The 25,000-nt window shown below is 36.3% G+C and overlaps 1 protein-coding gene across 6 annotated transcripts in view; it reads right to left on the minus strand.

Annotated features, from left to right (window-relative positions):
- Positions 1 to 912: 912 nt before the first annotated feature.
- The window catches only part of LOC5565333 (N-acetyltransferase 6), a 73,945-nt gene continuing 49,857 nt past the window's right edge, over positions 913 to 25,000 (minus strand). For 2 of the 6 annotated variants that reach the window (XM_021850847.1, XM_001649626.2), the window contains exon 2: positions 21,876 to 22,607. In XM_021850847.1, coding sequence (XP_021706539.1) covers positions 22,080 to 22,607 — 528 coding nt within the window. In that variant the 3' untranslated portion in view covers positions 21,876 to 22,079. Of the gene's footprint in view, positions 1,142 to 1,200; positions 1,461 to 1,603; positions 1,676 to 2,380; positions 2,421 to 19,938; positions 20,351 to 21,875; positions 22,608 to 25,000 lie in introns of those variants that run through there. The other 4 variants (XR_002501470.1, XR_002501472.1, XR_002501469.1 and 1 more) reach the window with 4 other exon arrangements.

The raw sequence follows: 25,000 nt of genomic DNA on the forward strand, positions 1-25,000 counted from the left end.
GTAGTAGTAAAACAAAATGATAATTTTGTTAAATCTTCTTCTTTTCTGCGATTCGCCCAATCAAATAGTTCTTTTGCAGTTTTAATTGGATGCTCACGTTCTTTGGCTAAACTTGCTATTGTGGCCATGCGCTTTATGGTTCCTCCAATAGCATCACAAGGACCTTTGCCATGTGACGTAGCAAAGAAATGCCATTCTGCATCAATTCCGTACTTTGCTTTAAATTGACATAGGCTCGAAAAATTCTTACGGTTTTTGTACTGCGATGCTGCTCCATCAGACATGAAATATATCTTTCTGATTTCTTTATCCTTATCAACGCGTAAAAAGTTAATCATTTTGGCAATGAACAAATTTACAGATACTGAGTCGTGTCTTAAATCTTCGGAAATTACAATAAAACTAAAATGTTCAATTTGCGTACTTCCATTGAAATAAATAACGAATGGATGAATTGTAGCTTGTTGTACGTTCCAGTGATGGGACTGCACTTCATCTTGCAATACAAAGCTATAGTTTTCAGAAAAATCACAAATGACTAAAAATTCACCATCTTGTAATGTATTTTTCGTAATTTTTAAAAAGCGGGATTGCTCTGTTTTAATAAAGTCGTGAGGAATTAAACTTTCTAATTTCAAGCAAAAATATGACACAAACTCATCTACAGGTTTTACAATAGTTTCTACACGCTAAGAAAATAAAATACTAGTTGGCATAAATACCATTCTAAAACCATATTCGGTCTATTCACCCCTTGGAATGCATATTTCTGGAATATGATTGCATAGTATAAAAATCGTTTAATAATCGTAATGCTTATCACGCTCCTATTTCTATACCGCCGTTATTCTTTTGTTTACAAAAAAATCTGAATCAAATATATGTGAAGATGAACTGAAAATTCAATACGAATAGAATAAAACAAACTATATCCCATTTATTTATTTTATCATCATGTTCGTCATTAAAATAACATGTTATTCACTTTGGATAATACTAATTTGAAATGTACACTCTCATACTCATCTTCCCATCGTGTTCCCGGACTCCTTTGTTCTAGCGTATGGTTCATCTTGTTTGGTGTCCATTTTAAGATCCCCTGCCTCATGGGAATTTTGCCGGATGCTGGGTGGAAACTATCCTGTAACCGATTGAAAACATTCAACCACAATTCATGAGTAAACATACAATCTAACTTACCATACGTCGGCCTTTTCATCGCTTTTAATCTCATCGTCCTCCTGGAGGAATCTTACTTTTAGGGTCGGTCAATAAATCGCCATTCCGGACGGCGAAAAATGTTTCCGGCGTTTCTAATACGTTTTGGTCACTACCGCAGGACTGAATTACTTCAATCACGGCTATTTTAATTTACTTCCAACTGCCCGATCAAGGAGAAAAACTTAATATTCACAACCACACAGGAAAATTGTTCCTCCGGCCATCTTGGTATACCGAAACTGAAACAAAAAAAAATCGAAGTCCCAAGTGTAGCAACAAGCAACACAAATGCATGACAAAAAATAATTTCCAAATATGCATCGTCTAGTATAAAAAATATATTGGAAATGCATAATTAATATAATTTGTATATAATAAACACCTTAAATGAAACACAAATAATAAATAGCAATCTAATTAGTATTTTGCATTTTCTCCGTGTAGGTCACACCTATCCGTGGTCACCCATTGCTCAAATGATAACTGATCAATATAATTTTCTTCAAACTCAGCGAATAAAGTATTTTCCAATGATGAAGAATCTGGACAATCCGAACAAGATCGTAGATAGCAATTTGATGTTGTATTTTCACACAAAAGACTACCAGTTAACATTTTAATATCCTTTGATAAATTGATTCTTTTCAAACTATGTAAGATTAGGTTAATATTTTCGTGTGTTGTGCACACACAAACATTATGTGTTCCTGAATTGGATAGAAGCTTGCATTGCCTTGGACGAAGGCTTGCAAATGAGGAAAAACCTACCTTAATATTTTCGTTAATTTCCTTGAAGCGTGTACTACTTCTTTCAAAGTAGTCATCATTAATCGTTTTTGGATTGCTTGACGCTTTCCATCTTTTTTTACAGATACATAATCTTTTTGGCCAGGCATAGCTCTACTTACTTCATCGTCTTCAAAATATATAATTATTTTTTCTTTTGTCTCATCTGTTAATGAAGTACTCGACCTAGCATTTTTGGTTGCAAGACAGTTATTTTTGGATTGTTTTGCCTCTTTTGCTGTATTCTATTGGTTTTGAACTCATCAATGGCGTCTTGAATAGACCACGAGCTTGGCAGCATCGACAAAATCAATAATTTTTCTTTCCTTGTCGTGGCTAGATTCGAGAACCTTTCCTTCATATTCATAATTACCTCATCGTAGTCTGTATTTTCCACATCCTCAGGTCCTAATTTGAAGAGGTTTCTTCGTACAGCTTCGTTGATTTCACGGTATTTTTTCTCGGGATAATTGACGTAACCCATCTTCGTCCATTTAATCGGAGTCACTTTTATTCCAGCTATCCCTTCGTTGAAGCGTTCGATGTTGACCTTCTGGATGCACTCATCTTCTGATTGATTTGTTGAAACAGATGTCGCTGATGGTACCGTGGCAAGACTATCTGCACTTGGTACTTCTGGTAACTCCTCAGTTGTTGTCGGTGCATCTAGTAATTCCTCAATTGTTGTTGTTTTCGAACTTCCTGCAACCTGATCCACCGATGATGTACAGATTGCCCGTTTGTCAACGTTTAAACGGCAGGACGTACAAATGCGTGAATTTGTATTAAATGTAGACATAGGAGCATAACCAGCCGCTTTCAGTTTATCTATGGTGCTTTCGGTGAGATTTCGTAGCTCTTTCGAACACTTTTTTTTCTGCAAACGGCCTGCAACAGTTGAGAAAGCGACTACTCATGTTGCTCGTTAGATTTTAATAAACAAAATCACTTTTAAGTTTTTACTGACTAGGGTAACGGTCGTATTTTGGACCCCCTAAGGAAGTGATTTTAGTTTTGTGTCCCAATTAATTAATTGCACAGCATAACCAAGTCAAAGAACATGTCAAAATGTAGAGAAAAACTTCCTCTACGAGATAAAAATTCCCAAACGGTCATGTAGGATCCAAAAAACGTCGAAAATAATTGAATTGTGAAGCACTGTTTTTCATTATTTTGGACACACCAATACATTTTGGACCCTCAAAGTATATATTTTGGACCCCCGGCATTTTTTTATCGTTTGGCGATAAAGTCCATGACACAGGATGCATAATATGCTTGCCCATAGTCTAATCAATCGATCGACAATGGAAACCCGAAGAAATTCTACGCTTTTTGTCCAGAAATGTGATAAAAGTTTTTGTTTACATTTGAAAAATTTCTGACGGCTCCAATTTCTGTGTGTAACGTGTTGTAACGGTTGCATGGATGCACCGATTAAATTAAATTAATTTCAGATAAAATACACACATTTTCTTTGTACAAACGGTTGATGCAAGTGCGTAATAGTCCTATCTTTCCAAATGGCATGCAAATTGAGTTGTCGTTTGCTTGACTGAAGAAAAATTTTACAATTAAATCTTTTATAACCATAGTGGTAGTATATTTTTAGCTTTTTCGTGAGTATGTTCATGGTATGTACCTATCATGTTTTTGATGTTGTTGAAGTTACTCGCTTTCTCCCAAATATGATTAACAAAGTCTATTCTCTACCAAGGCGGGTCTATACCCAGGTGTAATCAGATTTTAACTTTGTGGAGAAAACCAGCGCCGAGAAAACCGATTCGGGGTTGAAAAACGTTAGGAAGAAGAAGATTACATTTTTGAAGAGCCGTGACATTTTTTTGTTTTGAACCGTCATGGTTTGCTTTGGATTTTGATGGTCGTGTAGAAAGATGTAAATGTAGAGGCGGTAAATGTTTGCTCCAGTACTTTTCTCATCCCTGTTTCGACTACCACTTGTAGTCTTCCACTCTGGATACGATTTACTGACACTGTCTGGGTCGTCGGATAGATTTAGCTCACGGTTTCGCGCGTGTTTTCGTCGCTGGAGATTTTTTTTTTTTTTGGTTTTTTTTTCTGTTTTGGAGCGTCTTGCTGGGTAGTGCTTCGTGAAGCCCAAGCAGGACAGTTTTTACATTCAGAAATGGAATAGTGAAAAGTGAAAAATGAAAAAGTGATTTGTTTGATTTGTGTCCTCAGTACTGTTGGTTTTTGGCTGCCCTAAGTTCACCGAACCATCCGGAAGTAACAGGCAGCACATAAATTTAGAGAATCAATCCGGTGAGTTTGTTCCAGTATGAAACTTTTTCTTTTGTGAGCCTTCCGGATCGTTTTTGTCCGCGTCGTGGAACTTCTGATCGTTTCTTGAACGGAAAATGTTATTTTCGGAGTTTGATAATTATGCTCAGATTGCGCATTCTATCCGGGCGGGTGTTACGCAACTAACAATCGGTTGTGGATGCTTTTCAACCGCTCGATGACCCTGGAGGGATCGATTCTGCTTTTCGTAGAATTTTGAGCAGAAAAACCGACTGTGTTATCCTAGGGTGTTTAGTTTCGAACGTTTTTTGATTATCTAAAAATACCGTACCACCCAGTACAGTTTTTCAATAGGCGTGATTTTTTTTACGCGTATCGTTATTTTATACAATCCGATGACCCTGGAGGGATCGGTTTTGCTTTTTACTGGTTATTGAGCAAAAATATTACTGCACAATCGACAAGCATTTCGCGAAATACTATTTATACTATAAATAAGCTATTGTTTTCTCTTTTGATTGCCGGCATTCAAAAGATTAATTTGAAAACGCTTAAACAACAAATATTTATGGTCTATCGTCAGCTTTCTAGGCGAATCCTGACAATATACCTTCCCCAACCTCCAACTCCGTAGCACTTATGAGGGTGTCGCTGAGTCGGTGGCCTCTCATTAAGTAAGTGCTTCATCAACATTTCCTTCCCCTATCCCAAGTTACGGTAAAGATGGGCGTGGCCGGGAATAGCGATATTCATGCTTTTAGTATTCTTGTTTATGATTTGAACAAGGTATACTCCCCTGCCTTGTTCTTGAAAGTAGTCAGGATGAGATTATTAAAAAGAAACATGAATGTTGCTAGTATCCAATCTACGAAGTATACCGTAACTACGCTAACGCTAACGCTAACGCTAAAACCAGCGCCGAGAAAACCGACCTGCTTTACGTATACTAGATCACCTGGGTATAGACCCGCCTTGTTCTCTACGAGGTGAACTTTTTGCAGGTAAACTAGTCGTATACCTGTATAGAAAACTTTTTTTGTAGCTTTTGTCTTCAATATTAGATTTCTTACACTCAAGATAATGTCCTCATTTGATGCATGTGCCAACCCATATGGATTTTTGCAATGGGGGTTTGCATATGAAGGATATGTGCGAAATCAATGGATTGTCGTCAATCTTTATTTCCATTGAAAGTACGATTTTTTCATATCCAATCCATAACCCAGACACATACTTTACATGGGCGGCTTCAATGGAGTATATTGATTGGACAAATCATATTAATGAACGTTTTTGGTTTTCCTTGTATTGTGCTCTGCAAGATAAATCCACGTAATGTGATTATCTGAAAATGTCGATATACCGTCGCAGTAACCGCCGCGTAACCGCCGCCGCTGGATGTGGATTTAATATAAGCGCCGCAATAATATTCTACAATGATCAAAAATAAAGAAGAAAGGTTTATTGTATAGATTAACCCTCTAATACCTAAATTTTTATTTTAGATTTAAGTATTATTTTTCGTTATCTAAAATCGTTTTAAACACGTTTCGGGCATTTATTTATTTTTGTGGTAGCCGCGTGTGTTAAGCTTCAGTATGCACGAAAGACTGATTTGTGCTGCTGCGTTGCAGAGCGTTCGTTGGTTCCAACATGCAGACGCATGTGTGTATAAAGGTGATGCACCACATGTAAGGCACTCGTCACCACATCCCCCTTTCTTTATTATAAATTTCTATTGTCTATGTCTAACAACTCAAGTATGATTTTATTCTAACAATCATACAAGCAAACTGCCTTATGACGAGATTTATATTCAAATAATTGTAGTGCATCTATTTTTTTGGTTATTGTTTCAAAGACTCCTAGTCTATCGATCTCATTTCCTTTTCATTTATCAAGGAACTTGTAGTAGGTTTTGGTGCATAGTTCTAGAGCTAAGTAGGCATTGACTTGGACAGTGACAAATAAGACCATTCTGAAATAAAACGTTGAAAAGATAACATCGCCTTTTATTCTTACAGAACTAAAGCAATCTGCTTCTCTCCTCAATGGTAATACAAGTTTAATCATAGTCTTTCTGTTTCATTACATGTTTAAAGGATATGAATTGATTGATCATAAAGAGATTCTTACTACACTTAATTCAAACATATTACATTGCTTTGAGAATTTAAAATTTATATTACACTTAAAAGTAACTGTTACAGATCTGGATTGGTTCTCCTTGCGATACATTATACAAATTAAGGATTGTCATGTTAAAATCGCATGGTTATTGCTTTGTTATGCTTATAGAACATTCGAACCTTTGAGAAATTAAGTATTGGTTTTGTAATTTAACATTCCAAGATTTTATTACACTAATATCTATTGTTCGATATTGTTCGATAGCAAAGCCAAATTCTGTCCTACAGTACAAGTTATTGCTAAGATAATATTCAACTCTGTTTTGAGTTATAATCCTACCTGTCTTATAGAAGTAACCATGTTCCACAAGTAATACTAATATCATCATCCATTCATTTTCCATTTAATCCTTTTCTATGCAGATTTGTGGAGTACAGCTTCTTCAAACATGTTTCACTTGAATACAATTCAAATTCTGAGAAATTTTGTTTTGTTTTTTGTTCTTTTGCGATTTTTTTTTTTTCACTTGGACTTCAGTGATATGAATTTCGTCTTTTTTCGGATCCTGATGTTCATGACAGTTTTCTCCGGCTAAGTCAGTGTTTACTATTTTCTATTTGTTCTCGGCTCACCAGCTGGTCGTGTACTCATGTCAAAACCAGTTGGCAGTGACTGAAACCAAGAATGAAATGAAAAAGGTGTTTGAAAATGTACCGTAAGTACATTATTGGCGGCTTCTCAATTCCGTCATGAAAGTCTAATAATTCGTGAAAAAAACAATAATAATAATAAAGCCTCCTTTGGAACACTGCAACCAGGCACAAACGATCTCTTTTGAATTGAAAACCTCAGCGAAGAGTCTGAGGTCTTGGCGCCACCTTAGACTACAACTATGACCATGGCACGAACACGGACAATGAAACTTATTGTTTCCGAGGTGAAGAAAATGTAGTGCCTCTTCTGACGCAAGTATAGCAGGCTCCGGGACGTCTTACGCATACCCGTTGATTCACCTCCGTGCATTGTTTGAGTGCTCTTAGTAATTTCCATCAATGCACTTTTTTCATACAATATACTATTATTTGTTTATTATGTGAATGAACTCTTTTCTTACTCTAGTTCATTCGAACTCAGAGTTAGTATTCTGATACTCTACTATCTTAGAGTACTTTCAGTGAATTGAATCACAGCTACTAACATGTCGCAAGGAAAAACAAAAACTTTTGATGGCCATTTTCCTTTTCGAAAATTTTATAATAAATATAATTGAAAGACTTTCATTCCTGAGTACTGATTAAAAGTTTAGTTTTTTTTAAGTTTAGATTGATATTCAAAAAATTAATAAGGCTGTATGTTTATGAGTTAAGCAATTCTAATGCAAAAACATTGCCACGGCACATCATGAAATAAGTGTTTTTTTTAATTAGTGGCTAGCAATACTGATAAAATGTACTCAGGTTTACATAACATAATATCAAAAATATAATTAAGAAATGGTATTTTATTTATTTGTTTTATTTTTTATATCATCATGTTTATAATTAAACTAAACTAGATCATTAGATCATTCTATCTAAATTTTATGCTATGCCTCTTTGGCCTAAGGTAACGTTCAGAACTACAAATCGAAACCATGCTGAAGGTGCTTGACTTCAAATCCCGGCCGGTCCAGATGTTGTCGTTGTAGAAATTTCCTTGATTTCCTGGCCATATAGTATCATCGCACCTTCCACACGACATAAGAATGGCAGCTTTGGCAAAAAAAAACTCTTTGACATTACTTTAGTTCTCCGAGTTTCAGATTATGCAGTGCGTTTTATAATTAGCTTCCCGTCATTCAATCAGTGAATTTAATCACAGCTCTTTCTGGCTTTCTAAGTGAATTGAATCACAACTCTTTCAATGTATGCACATTCAGTCACTGTTCTCCATGTTTATGCTCAGCTGGCTCGTTTCCTCTTTTGATTGTGATACTAGTGAATTAAATCACAGCTCATTCTATGTTTTCAAGTGAATTGAATCACAATACTTTTCATGTGCATCTAACCAATTTGGTCACGGTTTTCCATGTTTATGCTCAGCTGCTTTATTTCCTTTTTCATTGCGCTCTCAGTGAATTTAATCACAACTTTTTTTTGTGCTTTCGTCTATTTGCACCCGATAATACCTTATGTAGTGAATTATATCACAGTCCTCTTATCCACTCTCATAGAGTTTATTAGCGTTCGTCCATTGTGCTCTCAGTAAATTCAATCAAAACTCACTGCTTTCTATCAAATTCAATCATATGTTATGTACCTTCAGTGAATTTAATAACATTAAGATTTTAATAACCTTTTCTATTTAATTTTGTCGTTGATAAGCTCAAAACTATTGTTTCAATACGCTTCTAGTGAATTTAATCACAGCTCATTCAAAAGTTCATGTTTTGTAGCTAAATATAACCTCTTTGCATATTTGACCAATTACAACATGACAGATTGCTCCCGTATAGCAATCCTTGCAAAGATGTCTGATATCCGATAACAAAACGTATTTATTACCTATTAGGCGTCGCACCACAGCATCTACATACAGTGGTATAGCAAGTATGTAATACTACTTGAAGGCTTCGACCAAAAAAATCAGTCCCAGAAACCTTCTCAATGTGATGTATCTTCGTAACTCCGTTCCTATCTTAGACTTGAACACCGCCTTTGCTTTGGTAGTACCTAACCTTTTTTCCTGCAAAAATGAACAAACGTGACATGCTTCATGCAAAAGACAGAATACTTGCAAAAGAAGTTACTGGACACACCTCTGGTACATGCAAACTTTGGAATCGTCCAAAAACATAATTTTAAAGAAAATCTGCACTGTAGACAACAGTTGTACTTTAAAAGGTTTGCTGGTAATTAAGTGTACTGTTTGGTAGTACGCACAAGATAGATATGTGAAAACAAAACAAATATATATGGTGAATCTTGAGTGAAGACCATATCGCGCGATTGCTGAAAACGTTTCTGCATATTTTCGTCGGTACTAATAAACGAAATGTTAATATGGTCTAAAATCGAATAAAACTATTTACGCTCTCACAAGTTGATTCAATTGAACTTTTTTTTTTAATATCATGTTGAATGGCTCTATGATTATACGGATTATCCGCCCATAACACAAATATGTATTTATCTGCGATGTTTGCTTTCATTTATAACAAAATATTAATACAAAATACACTGCAACAGATAATCACTGTGATTAATAAAAATGTGTAGCTCTCCCTTGCGGAACAGATCTATTGGGTTCATATCGTTTAGCTGTTATACTATAAAAATCGTGTAGAATGTGGTCTCTTACAATTTGACCCGATATATATTGTAACCTCTTATATTTGCTGAATTATTTCCTTTTTTTTGTGATACGTACTGTAATAAATTCAGTTTTCAAAGCAAATTTAAGAGACTTCTATATGAAATCACCAGCGAATTTAGTCAACGCTCATCCTGCATTTACAGTGAATTGAATCACTACATCTTTTCCCATGATATGCTCTCTTTGAACATGATATGGTATTCTCTTTTCTTATTGTAGAGAAAGTCGAACTTTCCTTTGAAAATCTCGGATGATTGAGAACTGTTACTCCTGATGCGCCGCCTGATTTTTTTCCTTCGCTAATCAGATGTTGAACATTGTTTTTAACACAAAATGTTCTGTATATTTTAGCTCACATTATCATTATTCAGTTTATTTATTTTTTTCATAGTAATGCACATTTAAATCCTTCAATGCATAAATGCTAATAAGTTTGAAACATCAAAGCAGTTCTATGCCATTGTAGGTGTTGATAAAACCACGTGCAAGTATCAACATTGCTCAACAATTTTTCGCGCGATTTTAAGCTCGCTGGTCGATGGCGACTTTTTCATTATAGTGCTCGAGCGGCACTGGCAATTTCAATGCACTGTTGCAGCACTAAACTGTTGGAACCGCCAACCCTGCGATGCGACGCTTGAGCAACTTTGCAGTGATGACTTGGATAGATAATATAAAAAAAATCATTTTAAGCGAACACGTACCTTTTTGTGCCGATCTACGCTGTACAGCATGCTAAATGATTTACCATACCTTTGCCAGATCTAAGCTAATGCCTAGGCCTAGAGAAATTTTGATGCCACACAACGCAACCAACGATCAGCTTTCATCCAACGAGGCATTTTATTTCGAACGAATAGTACACTCTGGAAGTTGAAACCGCACCACAATGCATGCGCGATTTTCTTTTCATTTCAGCCACACAGCACAATCACTTATTCCCTTTTGTTCTGCGCGTGCGAAAAAAAACCAAGGTCACCGTCTGCACTGCTTGATACAGCATCATCAAAAATTAAGATCCGTTTCTCTTTGATTCTGTTTTTTTTTTCACTGAACTGTTTTCTTTCCAAAAATCATGTATCACAAATTTCAATATATGTTTTGTTCTTTCACATTCTGCCGCATTTTTTCCACTAAAAAACCTTTTCATAATTCACACACTTGATTCATTAATTCCATTTTTTTTTCGCATACCACATTGTCAACATTTCACATATCATTGTCAACATTGATTTTTACATAAACTTAAGAAGTTGTCAATGTATTAATTAAAACTTTCAACTCATTTAAGCCCGTTCCACAATTTTGTTTTTTATCCTCGTCGCCACTTGTGGTAGCCGCGTGTGTTAAGCTTCAGTATGCACGAAAGACTGATTTGTGCTGCTGCGTTGCAGAGCGTTCGTTGGTTCCAACATGCAGACGCATGTGTGTATAAAGGTGATGCACCACATGTAAGGCACTCGTCACCACAATTTTTATTCGCAAATTTTTAAATTTTGGTTTTTGATTTTTATAATTTTTATTTTTGAACACCCCTAGCTTTTTTCATTTTTTCTTGAAGCCTTTTCTAGTTGTTAATTTTTGGCAATAATAAAAATTCAAATTGTTACGGTATTTTTAAAAATATTAAATTTTGAATTTTTTTTCGGAGCGTATTTTATTTTCCGTGTAACTAACGGAAAAACAGGTTTGAAATGATTTTAATACCACCAGGCTCTTCGTTTGTGATAGTTTAATCGTAGAAAAATATAAAGGTACGATTTTTTATATTACACGTTAAATGAAGCCAAGGCATTTGTAGGTTATATAAGAATGCAATTTTTCAAACAATTTCTAAAAATACAAACAAGTTTCAAAAGTCATAAAAAACTTTTCTTATATGCGTGTTATGAGTCAAGGTATAAGCCAAAAATAAAATCATTTGATTTGCGAGCTACGAAAAAATACACAAAATTTCAAAGTGTACCCCGTCTAAAGGCGGGGTTGGGTATTAGAGGGTTAATAGACATATTACAACAGCCTCAATATGCGGTATGATAAAAAAAATAATTATAATAAGCAGGTGAAGCAGACGAACCAAAAATTGCTTATTGAGGCAACTCGTTTTGGTCTTTATTCTCATCACATCTCTGTGGGCAGTGAGGTGGGTAGTTCATCAGTCGGTTATCGTCCTGGTCATCGTTTATTACTGTAATATTCTTTGCATAAAAGTAGATTAAGTTATAACAATATCATAGAGTTGATTTTCAGCCATAATTACCTTCCAATTCAAACAAAATATCGCTGAACAAATGCAGCTTATTTAGATCACCACCGCGAAAACTTTTTACGGACGCCATGTTTTTACACAATGTGCTTCAGAAGAATGTATACATTGCACATACTTTGAATACGTTTCAAATGGCGTATATGTGCTGCAAATAGTAGGTATTTATTACTATCATAGTGTGTATATGGCGCATATAAAACTAATGATTTTGGAAATTTAAGCAACGTATGTGCAAATCCACATTAATTCAAGGGAGCCATTTTCTTGAGTGTATAGGTTTCTTTTATCAAAAGGTTTCAACACTATTGAGAGAATTTTTCTTCAGTTACGTACAATAAAAAATATGACACTATCAAGACTTTAGATCACAACACTGGATCGCATCTAACTTTTTAATAGATGCTATAATAGTTATGAATAATTAAATAAAATATCATGAAAACAACTTGTTAACCTCATGTGGTACCCTTAACAAAAATTCAGCAACAAACTGCGGTCCTAAAACAAATTAACAATGAAAAAAAAATAAAATTTCACTAAGTGTCAAATTTGTGAAATATTTGAAATGTCATAACTTTTTTGTTTATTGGCTTACCATCACCAAATTTTTATGGTAGATAGCTAATATAATGGACCGTTTTCCCTCAAAAAATTACGTTAGTATTCCGATAGGGTTTTGAGATATTTGAGTTTTTGTGACAAAAATGATGTTCTTTAATGCAAAAAAAAATTTTTTTTACTGTGTGTATTTTTTTTGGAATCTTTATTTAGTTGTCTAACTTTGTTTCTTTAGTTGTCTAACAACCGAACGAACCGTTTTTGCTGTGCAGCTTTTTGAATATTTTTGAACCATTTTCACATAAACCCTTTTGGAAAGTTAGTCGTGACTCAACTTGAAGATTTGATATCGGAAAATGACGAATCGACTTGCATGCCTCCGTGGAATCCCTCAGTGACGACATTTTCAATATTACCGAACGTTGTTTACATAGGTGATCAATGTTACCCCAAATCAGCTTAATAAAAAAATCGCCCAAAACATTTTTTAAACATGCATAAATCTTTCTAAAAACAAAATACACTATAAAGTCACGAGCTATGGGTGGCAGTACTTGTTTTTAAAAATATCAAATTTGCAACATTTGCATTTTCAAACGAAATATTTAAGATATATTCAAAAACATGATCAATGTTACCCCGGATTACGGTAACACAAAACGTCTATCTTAACCGTTCAACATTTGGCGATTTACCCTAATTCATGATAAAGCAAAATGAATTCGCTAAATATGGCAGTGTAAAATCAATTCTCGTTGAAATAACTATTCAAAAACTAACAAAACTTGCAACTTACATTTAAAAATAAAGAAACCTAAATGCAGCTGATGGCCACTTACTTTTAAGTTCAACCTAAAAGTACTGAATTCACGAACTGGAAATAGAAAAGTCTGATTTTCAAATCAAAATATGTATTTGAATCGGCCATTAAAAAGGTAGTCGATGGACATCAGTGAGGGTGTGACGTTCGTTTGTCTGTGGACATTTATTGATGAACCATATATTGCCTTTTAATTTTCTAAATTAAAACAATAATATACAATTGTATTTGAACCATATCAACAACTGTTTCTTGTCATTGTAAAACTGTACTCCAACTATAGTTTCAACTCTCTGATTGAATGATTTTCCACATTAAGGTGAAGATGAATCGAAGCCAAACCTCAAATTTTCAAGAGCACGAATCTGGAGAACCGAAAATCCGTTTAAGCTGGTGGTGACCAATCGATTAAGTTTTCAGCTCAAACGGGTGTTCGATTCTCCAGATTTGTGCTCTTGAAAATTTGAAGTTTGGCTTCGATTCAACTTCACCTTAATAGATATGCTCCTTTTGCTGTTATCATTCAAATTTCGTATGGGAAAAGTTGCGTTTTGGAGCGGTAAACATTCTTAACAACCCGTTGTCCATATGGTCGGATCTTGAAAAACCTTACCCATAACAGTCAAAACATTACCAACCAATGGTTGGCTTATGATCCGATGTACTATTGTGGGCTTGGTTGAAAGTGAACCATAAACTGTATTCAATACAGTTTCGTTGTGATTTGGGTTTATGCGGGTATTTGATCTATGTGTGTGCATACATAAATATTAAAGTTAACGATTATGGATCCGGCAGAAATCAAGCGTGTGCTAGAATAAGGGCGAAAGTCGCATGATCGATTTCTCTTCTTCGATTCTCTCTTCTGTGAATAAAGGTGACAAGCTGGAAGTTTGTCCGCAGTTTTTCTCTTCAGAGCGCAAGATTGCATCGCTGCCAAGCGGTCTGAAGTGAAAAAATGCTGACAAACTTGCATTCTATCACCTTTATTCACAGAAGAGAGGATCGATGAAGAGAAATCGATTATGCGACTTACGCCCTTATTCTAGCACACGCTTGAAATAAGGACAAAGCCATATGAATTTCGTCATTACATTTCGTCATACATGTGTATCAACATTGTCATGTGAAGCCAATATGAATGTCTAAAGCACAGACAAACAGACGTAACGCTTAGAACAAATCCCGATCAAAATAATAGTCACGATGACATGTACGCCCAATGCTAAAATCGGTGTGTTTGGCCGATGGACCAACAGATGGCGGTAGTGTGTAAACGTCAAACGCGAACAAAACGATGCGAGCGCTGCGGGTGGTGGATTGGCCACCTACCATATATTTGAATCGGCCGTTAAAAAGGTGGTTGATGGACATCGATGAGAGTGTGACGTCTGTTTGTCTGTGTCTAAAGTGTCAATAATGAAAACCAACTGCTTTGGGTTTATTCACAAATTTCATAACCCTTGTAACGCTTTTTATATGAATATATTTATATTAAGGTTAAAGCCAGTGTTTGGATTTCGATCAGAATAAGCCGATCGAACCAGGGGCCCATATAGCCGTAGCGGTAAACGCGCAGCTATTCAGCATGACCATGCTGAGGGTCGTGGGTTCGAATCCCACTGGTCGAGGATCTTTTCCAAAGGAAATTTTCTCGATTCCCAGTGTAAATACTCGACAATCCCAAATTGGGAGACTGTCAGCCATCTTATAAAAGTGTGGAAGAATCACCCGGAATGTGACTTACTTCACCGGAAATCTAACACTGACTGACTTGAGGCGATTGGAAGACTGACGGCTACATCACGCACACACTAATGTTGCGATCATAGCATACGCATGCATTACCGTCTCAGCTGTCAACCAGTAAGGGGAAAGGTATTAAACATACGCATGTAAGGGGAAAGGTATTAAACATACACACCCCACATTCTCCTTCTTCTCCGAAAAAAAAATCATTAGCGCCGTTCTAGTGTTACCAATATTTATATTTCAATGCAATTATTTATATAGTTATGTTCTGATTTATTCTATTTTTGACAGCTTTAATTTTTTTGCTGCGTTCGCTGCTTCTATTCAACTGTTATACAGCACAAAGCAAATAATCTTGGCTTATAGCGCTAAAATTGTTAGTTGGGAGAAATGTTCAAGAAATTTTCTACAGCGAGTAACGTGTGAAGCGCCATACTTTCTCAAATGCGTACTGTGATTTAATAAAAATTGATTTTCTTGACCATTTCTTGCAAGGAATTTCCCACGCATGAAGGAAGGCGATTACTTTACTTTTCGGATACATAGTTCCCGTTATTATACATTCTTAAGGAGATTTTCACGCTTTTAACTGGTTCATCTCCGAACTGCTATTAACTTTGAGCTCTATAGTTAACACAAACTTTCAACACTTTTTGGTCGCGCTTTTGTTTTCTGTACAACATATGAGGGATCAAAACCAACACTTTTCGTGCACAACTTCAACGTGGCGATGGTCATTCACGTGACAGACGTGTATTTTCCATTTTTATGTTCACCTGTTATTGATGTTGTAGTATTCCATATTCAATAGGTAGTAGTAGAGTATTCACATCAGCAGCCGTTGAAAATATATTTCAACATTATCGCCGTTAAATGGGAAGTTGTTTGACTCCATGGCTTTAGAAGCCGGCTCTCCTAATTGGACAATCACTTATCCGTAATAATATTTTCACGACTTACATCTCCAGATGCCCGACCTGTGTCATCAAATTATTGTACTCGAATGATTTTAACTTGAGAATCGATCTTTCGTTGTATCTGCAACTTATTCAAGATTAACTATGGTAGTATCAAATAAAAAAAAACTGAACTCTAACCAACTTTCAGGATCACAACAATTTCTCGTAAATTTCTAGACACTCAATTTTCATAATCCATTCAATTCAAAATTCAATAAAATATTGCTTGCTTCTTTTTCCATTAAGGTGATAACTCTGGCCTTATTTATCTCGAGCTTAACGCCTTAATTTCACTTCCGAAGTAAGTCGATCGTGTAACCTTAGTTATCTCAGCTGAAAGTCTCTTCTATAAAAATAATAATAATAACTGTAACCTTAACGTCAAAAGTGACTATACCGGAGTTGAGATACAATCCTAGATTTTTGGTATGAGGGATATGTGCTTTAACCACTACACCAGGCCAGTCCCCAAAGATCACTGTTCCGTATTTCTGATTCGTTTTATATTTAGTGTTTACTTAGCCAGTTTCTGAGAGTGAATTTCGTTAACACTCTAGAGATAAACAAAATAAACTTCTGGGTGAGTTTTCTTAAACACTACAGATTCCAACCTTTCCTGTTGTCCCGACATACCATTTCACTCTACCTACACGATTCTCATTACGCATCAATCGACTCATTACGCAACATTATCGACTTTTCTCAGACAATTTTCATTACCTGTCTCTAGGGGTTGTCCCGACATGCCATTCCCAAGTAACCAGTAAGCACGATAATGCGGCACGGTAACAGCATTATATGCGCATATAGGGTAATCATTTGATGCTTGTCAGTTCTATATACGCATATAATGCTATTATAATGCCAGAAAAGGCGAAATAGCGTGCCATTATAATGCGAAGATATAACCGTGCTTCTCGGCATCACTAGTGCTGATATAAGACCACGTGAGAAATGTCAGTTGTTTTCGCCAGGTTTTTCGGGCGAATATTTTGTGCTTTCGCGTACGCAGCTAGAGAGCTTTCGCGTATGCGGCCAAGCAGCTGGTACACGAGGTAAATAAATAAATGAATGAAAACGGAAACCTCGAATAGTATGCAATATGTTATAAAATGATTGAGATAGTACTTCTCCGTATCAGACTTATTCATTTTGGTGGTTTTCATCCTTTTAAGGACTTGAAATTGCCACATATTGATCCTTGTTTTATGATAATGAAATTCCTCATTTTGCGTCTCGAACCTGCGACACCTGTATTGTTGAGTTGTTGAAGTTCTGCTCCTTTGCTCCTTCGCCCACATAAGATGAATAGTATTGGAAAGAAAAGTGACCAATTTAAACCACCACTTTTCCCCGTCATAAAACCTGCAATTGTAGTAGTGAGAAGACTTATGTTTGACTCCCTCTCACCACTACATGCAAACACAAAGCACGTGGTATATCTGTCAAAACACTGGATGTCATTTAAACAAGCCCTGTATGCGAATATAGAGCCAATATAGTGCTTATTTAATGCCCGTATGCATCAGGCTTAGAAGCATTAATGATGCTGTAATAGGGTTTCTATGTAGCGGAAGTGCTGTTATAAGGTGTGTAAGCATTTGTGGTGCTATTATAATGCATGTACGCATTTATGATGCTGATTAAGGGCTTATTATTAGTGCTTATGGTTACTTGGGTTTTCTTTAGAGGTTTTCATTACACATCCATTTTCAGATGGCTTCCATTACATACCATATTTTTTCAGGTGGTATTCATTACACATAATTTTTTTCGTGATTTGCATTATTTCTCTCAGGAGGTCATTACCACACCCAATTATTCTCAGGTGGGTTTTCATTATAAACTCTATTTTCCCGAGCGGTTTCTATTACAGCGGGGATTCGCTGGTTGGAACACGACTGCCTTCCATCTAGCGAATCCGACCCGTTAGTTGGAACGACTGAGAGACGGTGAAAATGCTCCATACTCACGCATCTGGAGAGCAAATCGTCACTAAACGCATATATACATGCACATTTGTTCTATATATGGTAACTTCAATGCGACGATGCTCAGACGTCAAAGTCAGTTTGACATCTTCTCTTGAAATTCGAGTGCTTTTTAGTTGGAATATTTTTCAACCAGCGAACATCCAAACATCGAGTCATTCCATGTAGCGGACCCCCAATGAGCGAATTCCCACTGTACACATCCTATTTCGTTCCGGGTTATCTTGTAGTACATCCCCTATTATTTTCGAATAGTTTTCATTACACACCAATTTTTTTCAGAGGGTTTCCAATACACACCTTATTTTATCAGGTGGTTTTCACTACATACCCTATTTTTTCAGGTCGTTTTCTTTACAAAACTTATTTTCTGAGGGTTTGTCATTACACACCCTGTTTTGCACCCGGTGGTTTTCATTACTTTTTCCTGGGTTAATTTTTCATCAGGTGGTTTTCATTACATTTTTTTTTCTGGGTGGTTTTCATTACACACTCTTTTCTTATCAGGTGTTTTTCATTACACACCATATTTTTTTTTCGGGTGGTTTTTTATTACACCCCATTTTTCCCGGGTGGTTTTCATAACGCACCCTATTTTTATCTGGTGGTTTACATTACCCACAATATTTATTTTCCAGAGTGGTTTCCATTACGCACCTCTTTTCAGGTGGTTTTCATTACACACCCTATTTTTCCTCGGGTGGTTTTCATTACACACCCTATTTTTTTCCGGTTGGTTTTCATTACGCACCCTATTTTTCCTGGGTGGTTTTCATTACGCACCCTATTTTTTATTTTTTTCTCCGGGTGGTTTTCATTACACACCCTATTTTTTTCCCCCGGGAGGTTTTCATTACGCACCCTATTTTTCCCGGGTGGTTTTCATTACGTACCCTATTTTTTCCCCGGGTGGTTTTCATTACACACCCTATTTTTTCCCGGGTGGTTTTCATTACGCACCCTATTTTTTCCCGGGTGGTTTTCATCTGAGACGAGACTCGCGAAGTCGGTCTTCTTTTTCTACGGTTGCTAAGATTTTCTTCTTCGATTCTGTGTTTACACAAATTTGTGAGCAAGATGTTCAAGCTTTTACATGAACTCAATGGCAAAGATGAATTGCGATTGCATCGTTCCAAGTTCAGAAAACCTTTTCAAGTTAAATTTCATATCCGCAAACGCAGTAAACATTGCAATAACAAATGTTTTGCTTGTTTCGATTTAGTTTCGTCAGCGCAAATCAAATAGAATATTTCGCTGAATCAATTTTTTTTTATGAATGATTCCAATACTCTCCACATATTCGCCCACAAAATCAACTGGCTGCATCTGACAGCGAAATCTGGGCTGCATATGACCACAGACAAACAGACGTAACACTTAGAACAAATCTCGATCAAAATCATAGTCACGAGGGCATGTACGCCCAATGCTAAAATTGGTGTGTTTGGCCGATAGGCCAACAGATGGCGGTAGTGTGTAAACGTCAAACACGAACAAAAACGATGCGAGCGCTGCGGGTGGCGGATTGGCCACCTACCATATTTTTGAATCGACCGTTAAAAAGGTGGTCGATGGCCAGTGATGAGAGTGTGACGTCTGTTTGTCTGTGATATGACGTTGCTTTTTTTCCTCTTCGCGAGTCTCGTCTCAGGTTTTCATTACACACCCTATTTTTTTCCCGGGTGGTTTTCATTACACACCCTATTTTTTTCCCGGGGTGGTTTTCATTACGCACCCTATTTTTTCCCGGGTGGTTTTCATTACACACCCAATTTTTGTTTGGAAGGTTTTCATTACGCTTCCATTTACTCTACCAGAGTGGTTTTCTCTACGCACCACAGGTTTTCTCATACACTTTTCCATCGGTCGTTTTCGTTGCACACTGCACCTTACACACTCAATCACAATTTGCTAGCTGTATCACCATGTTTATGAACCGCTCCTTCTATTGAAATGCCATTCCGAGTGATTCTTCACACCTGGCTTACCAATAAGCAATGTCAATAATAAGCTCCTGGCAGGATCGCCAATGTAAATACTCGACAATCCCAAATTGGGAGACTGTCAGCCATCTTATAACAGTGTGGAAGAATCACCCGGAATGTGACTTACTTCACCGGAAATCTAACACTGACTGACTTGAGGCGATTGGAAGACTGACGGCCACATCACGCACACACTAATGTTGCGATCATAGCATACGCATGCATTACCGTCTCAGCTGTCAACCAGTAAGGGGAAAGGTATTAAACATACGCATGTAAGGGGAAAGATATTAAACATACACACCCCACACCCAGGGCATAGAGTATCTTCGTACCTGCCACACGATATACACATGCAAAAATGGTCAATCGGCAAAGAAAGCTCTCAGTTAATAACTGTGGAAGTGCTCATAAGAACACTAATCTGAGAAGCAGGCTTTGTCCCAGTTGGGACGTAACGCCAGAAAGAAGAAAAAGAAGCCGATCGAACCATATTCGGAGAGTGTTACACTTAGCGAACTATAGCAGTTCGTGGCACATCGCATTCGGAAAGCCCTATGAATGTAAACATTCACTCTCTCGTTTGGTACGTGGCACGAGAGCGTTCGAGAGCAGCAACTCTCACAGCCTGCAACAGTAGCGAGTCGTTCGGGTGATTTATGTTTTGCATAAAATTGGTAATAACTTTCATATTTATTGATAATACAGCCTTTAACAACCTAATTATAATCTATTGACTCATTGAACATCTCTTTGGTTGCAAAAATAGCGCAGAAAATGGAAAATATTCGCCTCTGTTTCTTGATCAGAATGAGAGTGGGTCAGCGTGTTGACACACAGTGATCGGCACCAAACAGTGAGTAGTGTGTGTCTGTCTTGTTTATGTTCATGGATCGTCATCTTACACGAACGGTAAATGTCATGGGTGTTGCATGAATGTAGGCGAATAAATGGGATGAAATTATGGCTCGTGTGTCAATGATCGTTAATTTTTTCAAAGCCTGATTAAAGCTCAAACATAATTTTGCAACGGTCAAGAAGGAGATTACAGTGGGGATAATACTTCAACTACTGAATAGAGGTCTTCAAGCAAACTGTCACGAATACCAACGCACAATCAATCTTACACAAGTCGATTTCCGCAGAATAAAAACGTATCGATGTTTGTTTGGCGACATTTAAGCTTTCGGTCAACGTCAGTCCAACAAGAAAGTGAATGCTCTGCAGCAATTCTGTTTATGTTTTCTTTCTCACAGCAAACAAAAGCAATGTTGTGACAGTTCTCACAGCAAACAAAGAAAATTTTGTCAACATTGCACTACTACGCAGGCAATTGGTCTAAAGTCGCTAATTATTTTTTGCAATTTCGCATCGTAATAGGCTGTTTTTCAAAGTATTGATTTTTACTGAAAAGTGTTTCTATATGCCCCATTGCGGAGTGAATTGAAACATACAACATTTTCATAAATACGTGATTACGATGACGGAAACTGAAAATGTGTTCATTGTGTATTGGTTTGAGAATAGAATACAGTGAACACAATTTCGTGTGAATTTTATTGATTTTAAACGAAAAAAACTGTTTTGAAAATTTGGAAATCAATGACGGGTCCTACCCCTTTAAATTTGCACAGCATAAAAAAATAATAAACTAGTTTATCTCTACTATAATAAATACTTTAAGTGATTCATCGTGCATGAACAATAGCTTCATACATTGGGCGAATCATTCCAAAATACCATACCAAACTTCATTCCAACAAATCAGATGAAAATAAATAACAATAATTAAATAGTAACTACAAATAATTTATTTACACATTAATAACAGTTATTGCAGCACGAGTTGGGTGAAATACATACTAGATATTAAGTAAAATTTGAATCTATCTTGTTAAGCCACAGATCAGGTCATTTGTCACGTAGATTACCTAAATGGACATATAAGCAACATATTTCCCTTGATGTATGTCTACTTTATGTTTGAATGTTTTATCTACTGGCTGAATGATTTGAATTCCATTCGTTCTGCGTTTTCATCATCCATATTTTTTTCGTGGAAGTATTGAATGCGTTTCTAGTTCCAAACATGTTCATGGCTTTGCATAATTTATACCCCAATCTAGCATAAAAACCCTCTTGGTCAATGGTTGACAGGTAAATCGTTCTAAGACTTAGCGTTCCAAAGCAGTGCTTTTCTACTTCGTTCATCAGAAATCTCCCTAGACCCTTTCCGCGATATCGTCGATCCACGACAACGGTCTCGATGAAGACGGCATCTGCGTCAGATGGTATTGGAGATAGTTTAGCGTGCGCCAAAACAGTTGGTTTCCCGCTCTCGGTCCCATCAATCAGTACCATGCTAGTGGGTAATGTATCTTTAGAGGATTTCAAACTCCAAAGGCGAGCAGTGTACGAACGAGGCCATTCCGAGTTTATCAGCTGAACGCATTGATCCAGTAATTCGACATGATGATGGATCGGTGCCACTGTATAGGCATCGGGCGACGATGTTTTACCCTGCAAGTAATGGAAAATACCAGAATATTCATATTTTAAAATATATACATTTAGTGGAGTAATCCCATTCAAAAGTTCTACCCAGGACTGGCAGTGATTAAGTGTCTTGAAAATAGGACTTCTTGCTTTAAGAATGAGTAAAAAGGGACTTCTAAGAATATTTTTAAGATACTTTTTAGGAATTCCTCATGATATTACGACAAGTATTATTAATCATATTACTGTAAATGTTTTTTTATGTTTTACAAACTTTCTCAGGAATCCCTACAAAAATTTCTTTTAGAATCAAATATTTAACCCTGGAATTTTTCAAAGGCTAAACACAGAAATTACCTACGAGATTCCATTAGTAATTCCTTCAAAAATTATTTCTGAAATTTTCCAAGAAAATCCTAAGACCTCCAGGAATTTATTCATATTCATTTTTTCAAAACTCCCACCAAGATTCCCGTTCAGAACATCTTCATGAATTCAACTTGTATTTTCCTCTTATTCCAAACATTCTATATGGGAAACATTATACTTGAAACTTTTCAATTGTTTCCGTTCAAAAGAAGTCCCTTTGGAGGCGTGTTCTGTAAGCAATATCCATAGATACATATCCATTCAAATTTAGAATCCCCAACTGAATTAGACGTCTCTCTAATGGCTGAGTGAGCCTAATTAATGGTTTGACATTTCTGATTATGCTAAAGCTCATATTTCCAGAATTCGGATCAAAGTGTCTGGTATATGGAACAATGGCTTTGCATACGAATTAAGTATCATGAAAAAGTCAAACATTTCTCATGGTTTTTCAAGTTGCGGAATACAAATCTTTACCCACGACTTTAAAATTATGTTTAAGCTTGATGACGCTTAGGAATCATTCAGAATGATTTGATGTATATGCTTTTGGATGAATTATACTTCACTGGGACCTTAAGTGTCTGTAATGTTAAACGGTACACTAGAGATTCCTCTGAAAATCCCTTCAGGAACTGTTCCAGAAAATCTATGCTGAATTCACCAAAGGAGTCCTCAAAGATTTTTTAAGTAATGTCTCCATGAAATCATAATATTGAATACCTTTCCCCTAAAAGGAAATTATGAAGTAGCATCTGATAACACTACAAGTTCAAAAGTAATTCTTGATGAGCTCGTACAAGATTCCCTGAAAGAATTCCTCTTGAAGAAGTATTGGAGGATATGGAATATGAATTGCTTGAAAAAAAACAATCAAATCTGCGAAGAATATCCTGCATGAAATTCTTGAAAATTATTGTACAAAATTCCTGAAGAAATTTACATGACCGGAGGAATCCCTGGAATAATTATTGTAGTATAGGCTGGTGAAAACCTTGAATGAGGATATGAAGAAGCCATTAAATTGCAATTTTCTTGGTAAATTACTTAAGAAATTGTTTTAAGGATCCGCAGGTGTAATTCTTGGATATAATGTTATAGAAATTTCTTGAGAAATGCGTGAAGGAACTGCATGAGAAATCCCATATCGAATTTATTGAGGAATTCCAGGAAAAGTACTAAACATATTTTCTTGAATAATTCTTTGAGGAGCCATTCCTGGGAGTAAACGTGGATGGATTTTTGAGAATGCCTGGAAGGGTAACTGGAGAAAGGTAAGTGGGATTTCTTGTAACCCTCTTGGAAAAATCCTTGAACGAATTCTTAAAAAAAATCTGGTAGAACTCCTGTTTTTGGAAGATTTCCTATAGTAACAACTGGGTAAATCAGGGGAAGAACTAATCAAAAATATCTGAAGAAAACCCTGAGAAAGTCTCTCCGAAAACTTTTCTTGCGGAAATTAAAGAAAGTAGATGCGTTGGAGTGTTTAAGGATTTCCAGGAGCAAATTCTGAAGAAATTCCTCTTAGCATACTTTAAAAAGCCACTGGAAGAATTTTTGGGTGGAATCAATAGAGTGATATCTGGAGGAGTCGCTGAAAGTATTCCAGAAGGAATCTCTGTAGAAATGACTAGAGTAATTTCGGCAGTGTTTCCTCTAGGCTCAGATTCTCCTGAAGACTCTGTACAGTAGTCGCGTAATAGTCTCTGAAGGTTTTTCTGGAACAAATAGAAATTGAAGCAGAATCCACTGCAAGCAGAAAAAGAGACTTTAGAGACCTTCCAAGGGGCAAGATTTGTTTCTGGCGTTCTTACCGAAGTTTTTCAATACATTTTATGGGATTCTAATGAATAACATTAAATTGATATCAAAGCCAACAATTTCAACTGAAAAATCAACATCGTAACTTAAATATTGTAAAAAATACATAATAGTCCAAAAAATAACCTTTCCATGTGAGATTTGATCATTCAAAAGAGATATTTTGATTGCGTAAACAAGTTCATTTATACTTTTTTGGCGGTATAGTTATAGAACAATCTTCTGTA

Source organism: Aedes aegypti, chromosome 1 (genome assembly GCF_002204515.2).
Source record: "Aedes aegypti strain LVP_AGWG chromosome 1, AaegL5.0 Primary Assembly, whole genome shotgun sequence".
Taxonomy (NCBI): domain Eukaryota; kingdom Metazoa; phylum Arthropoda; class Insecta; order Diptera; family Culicidae; genus Aedes; species Aedes aegypti.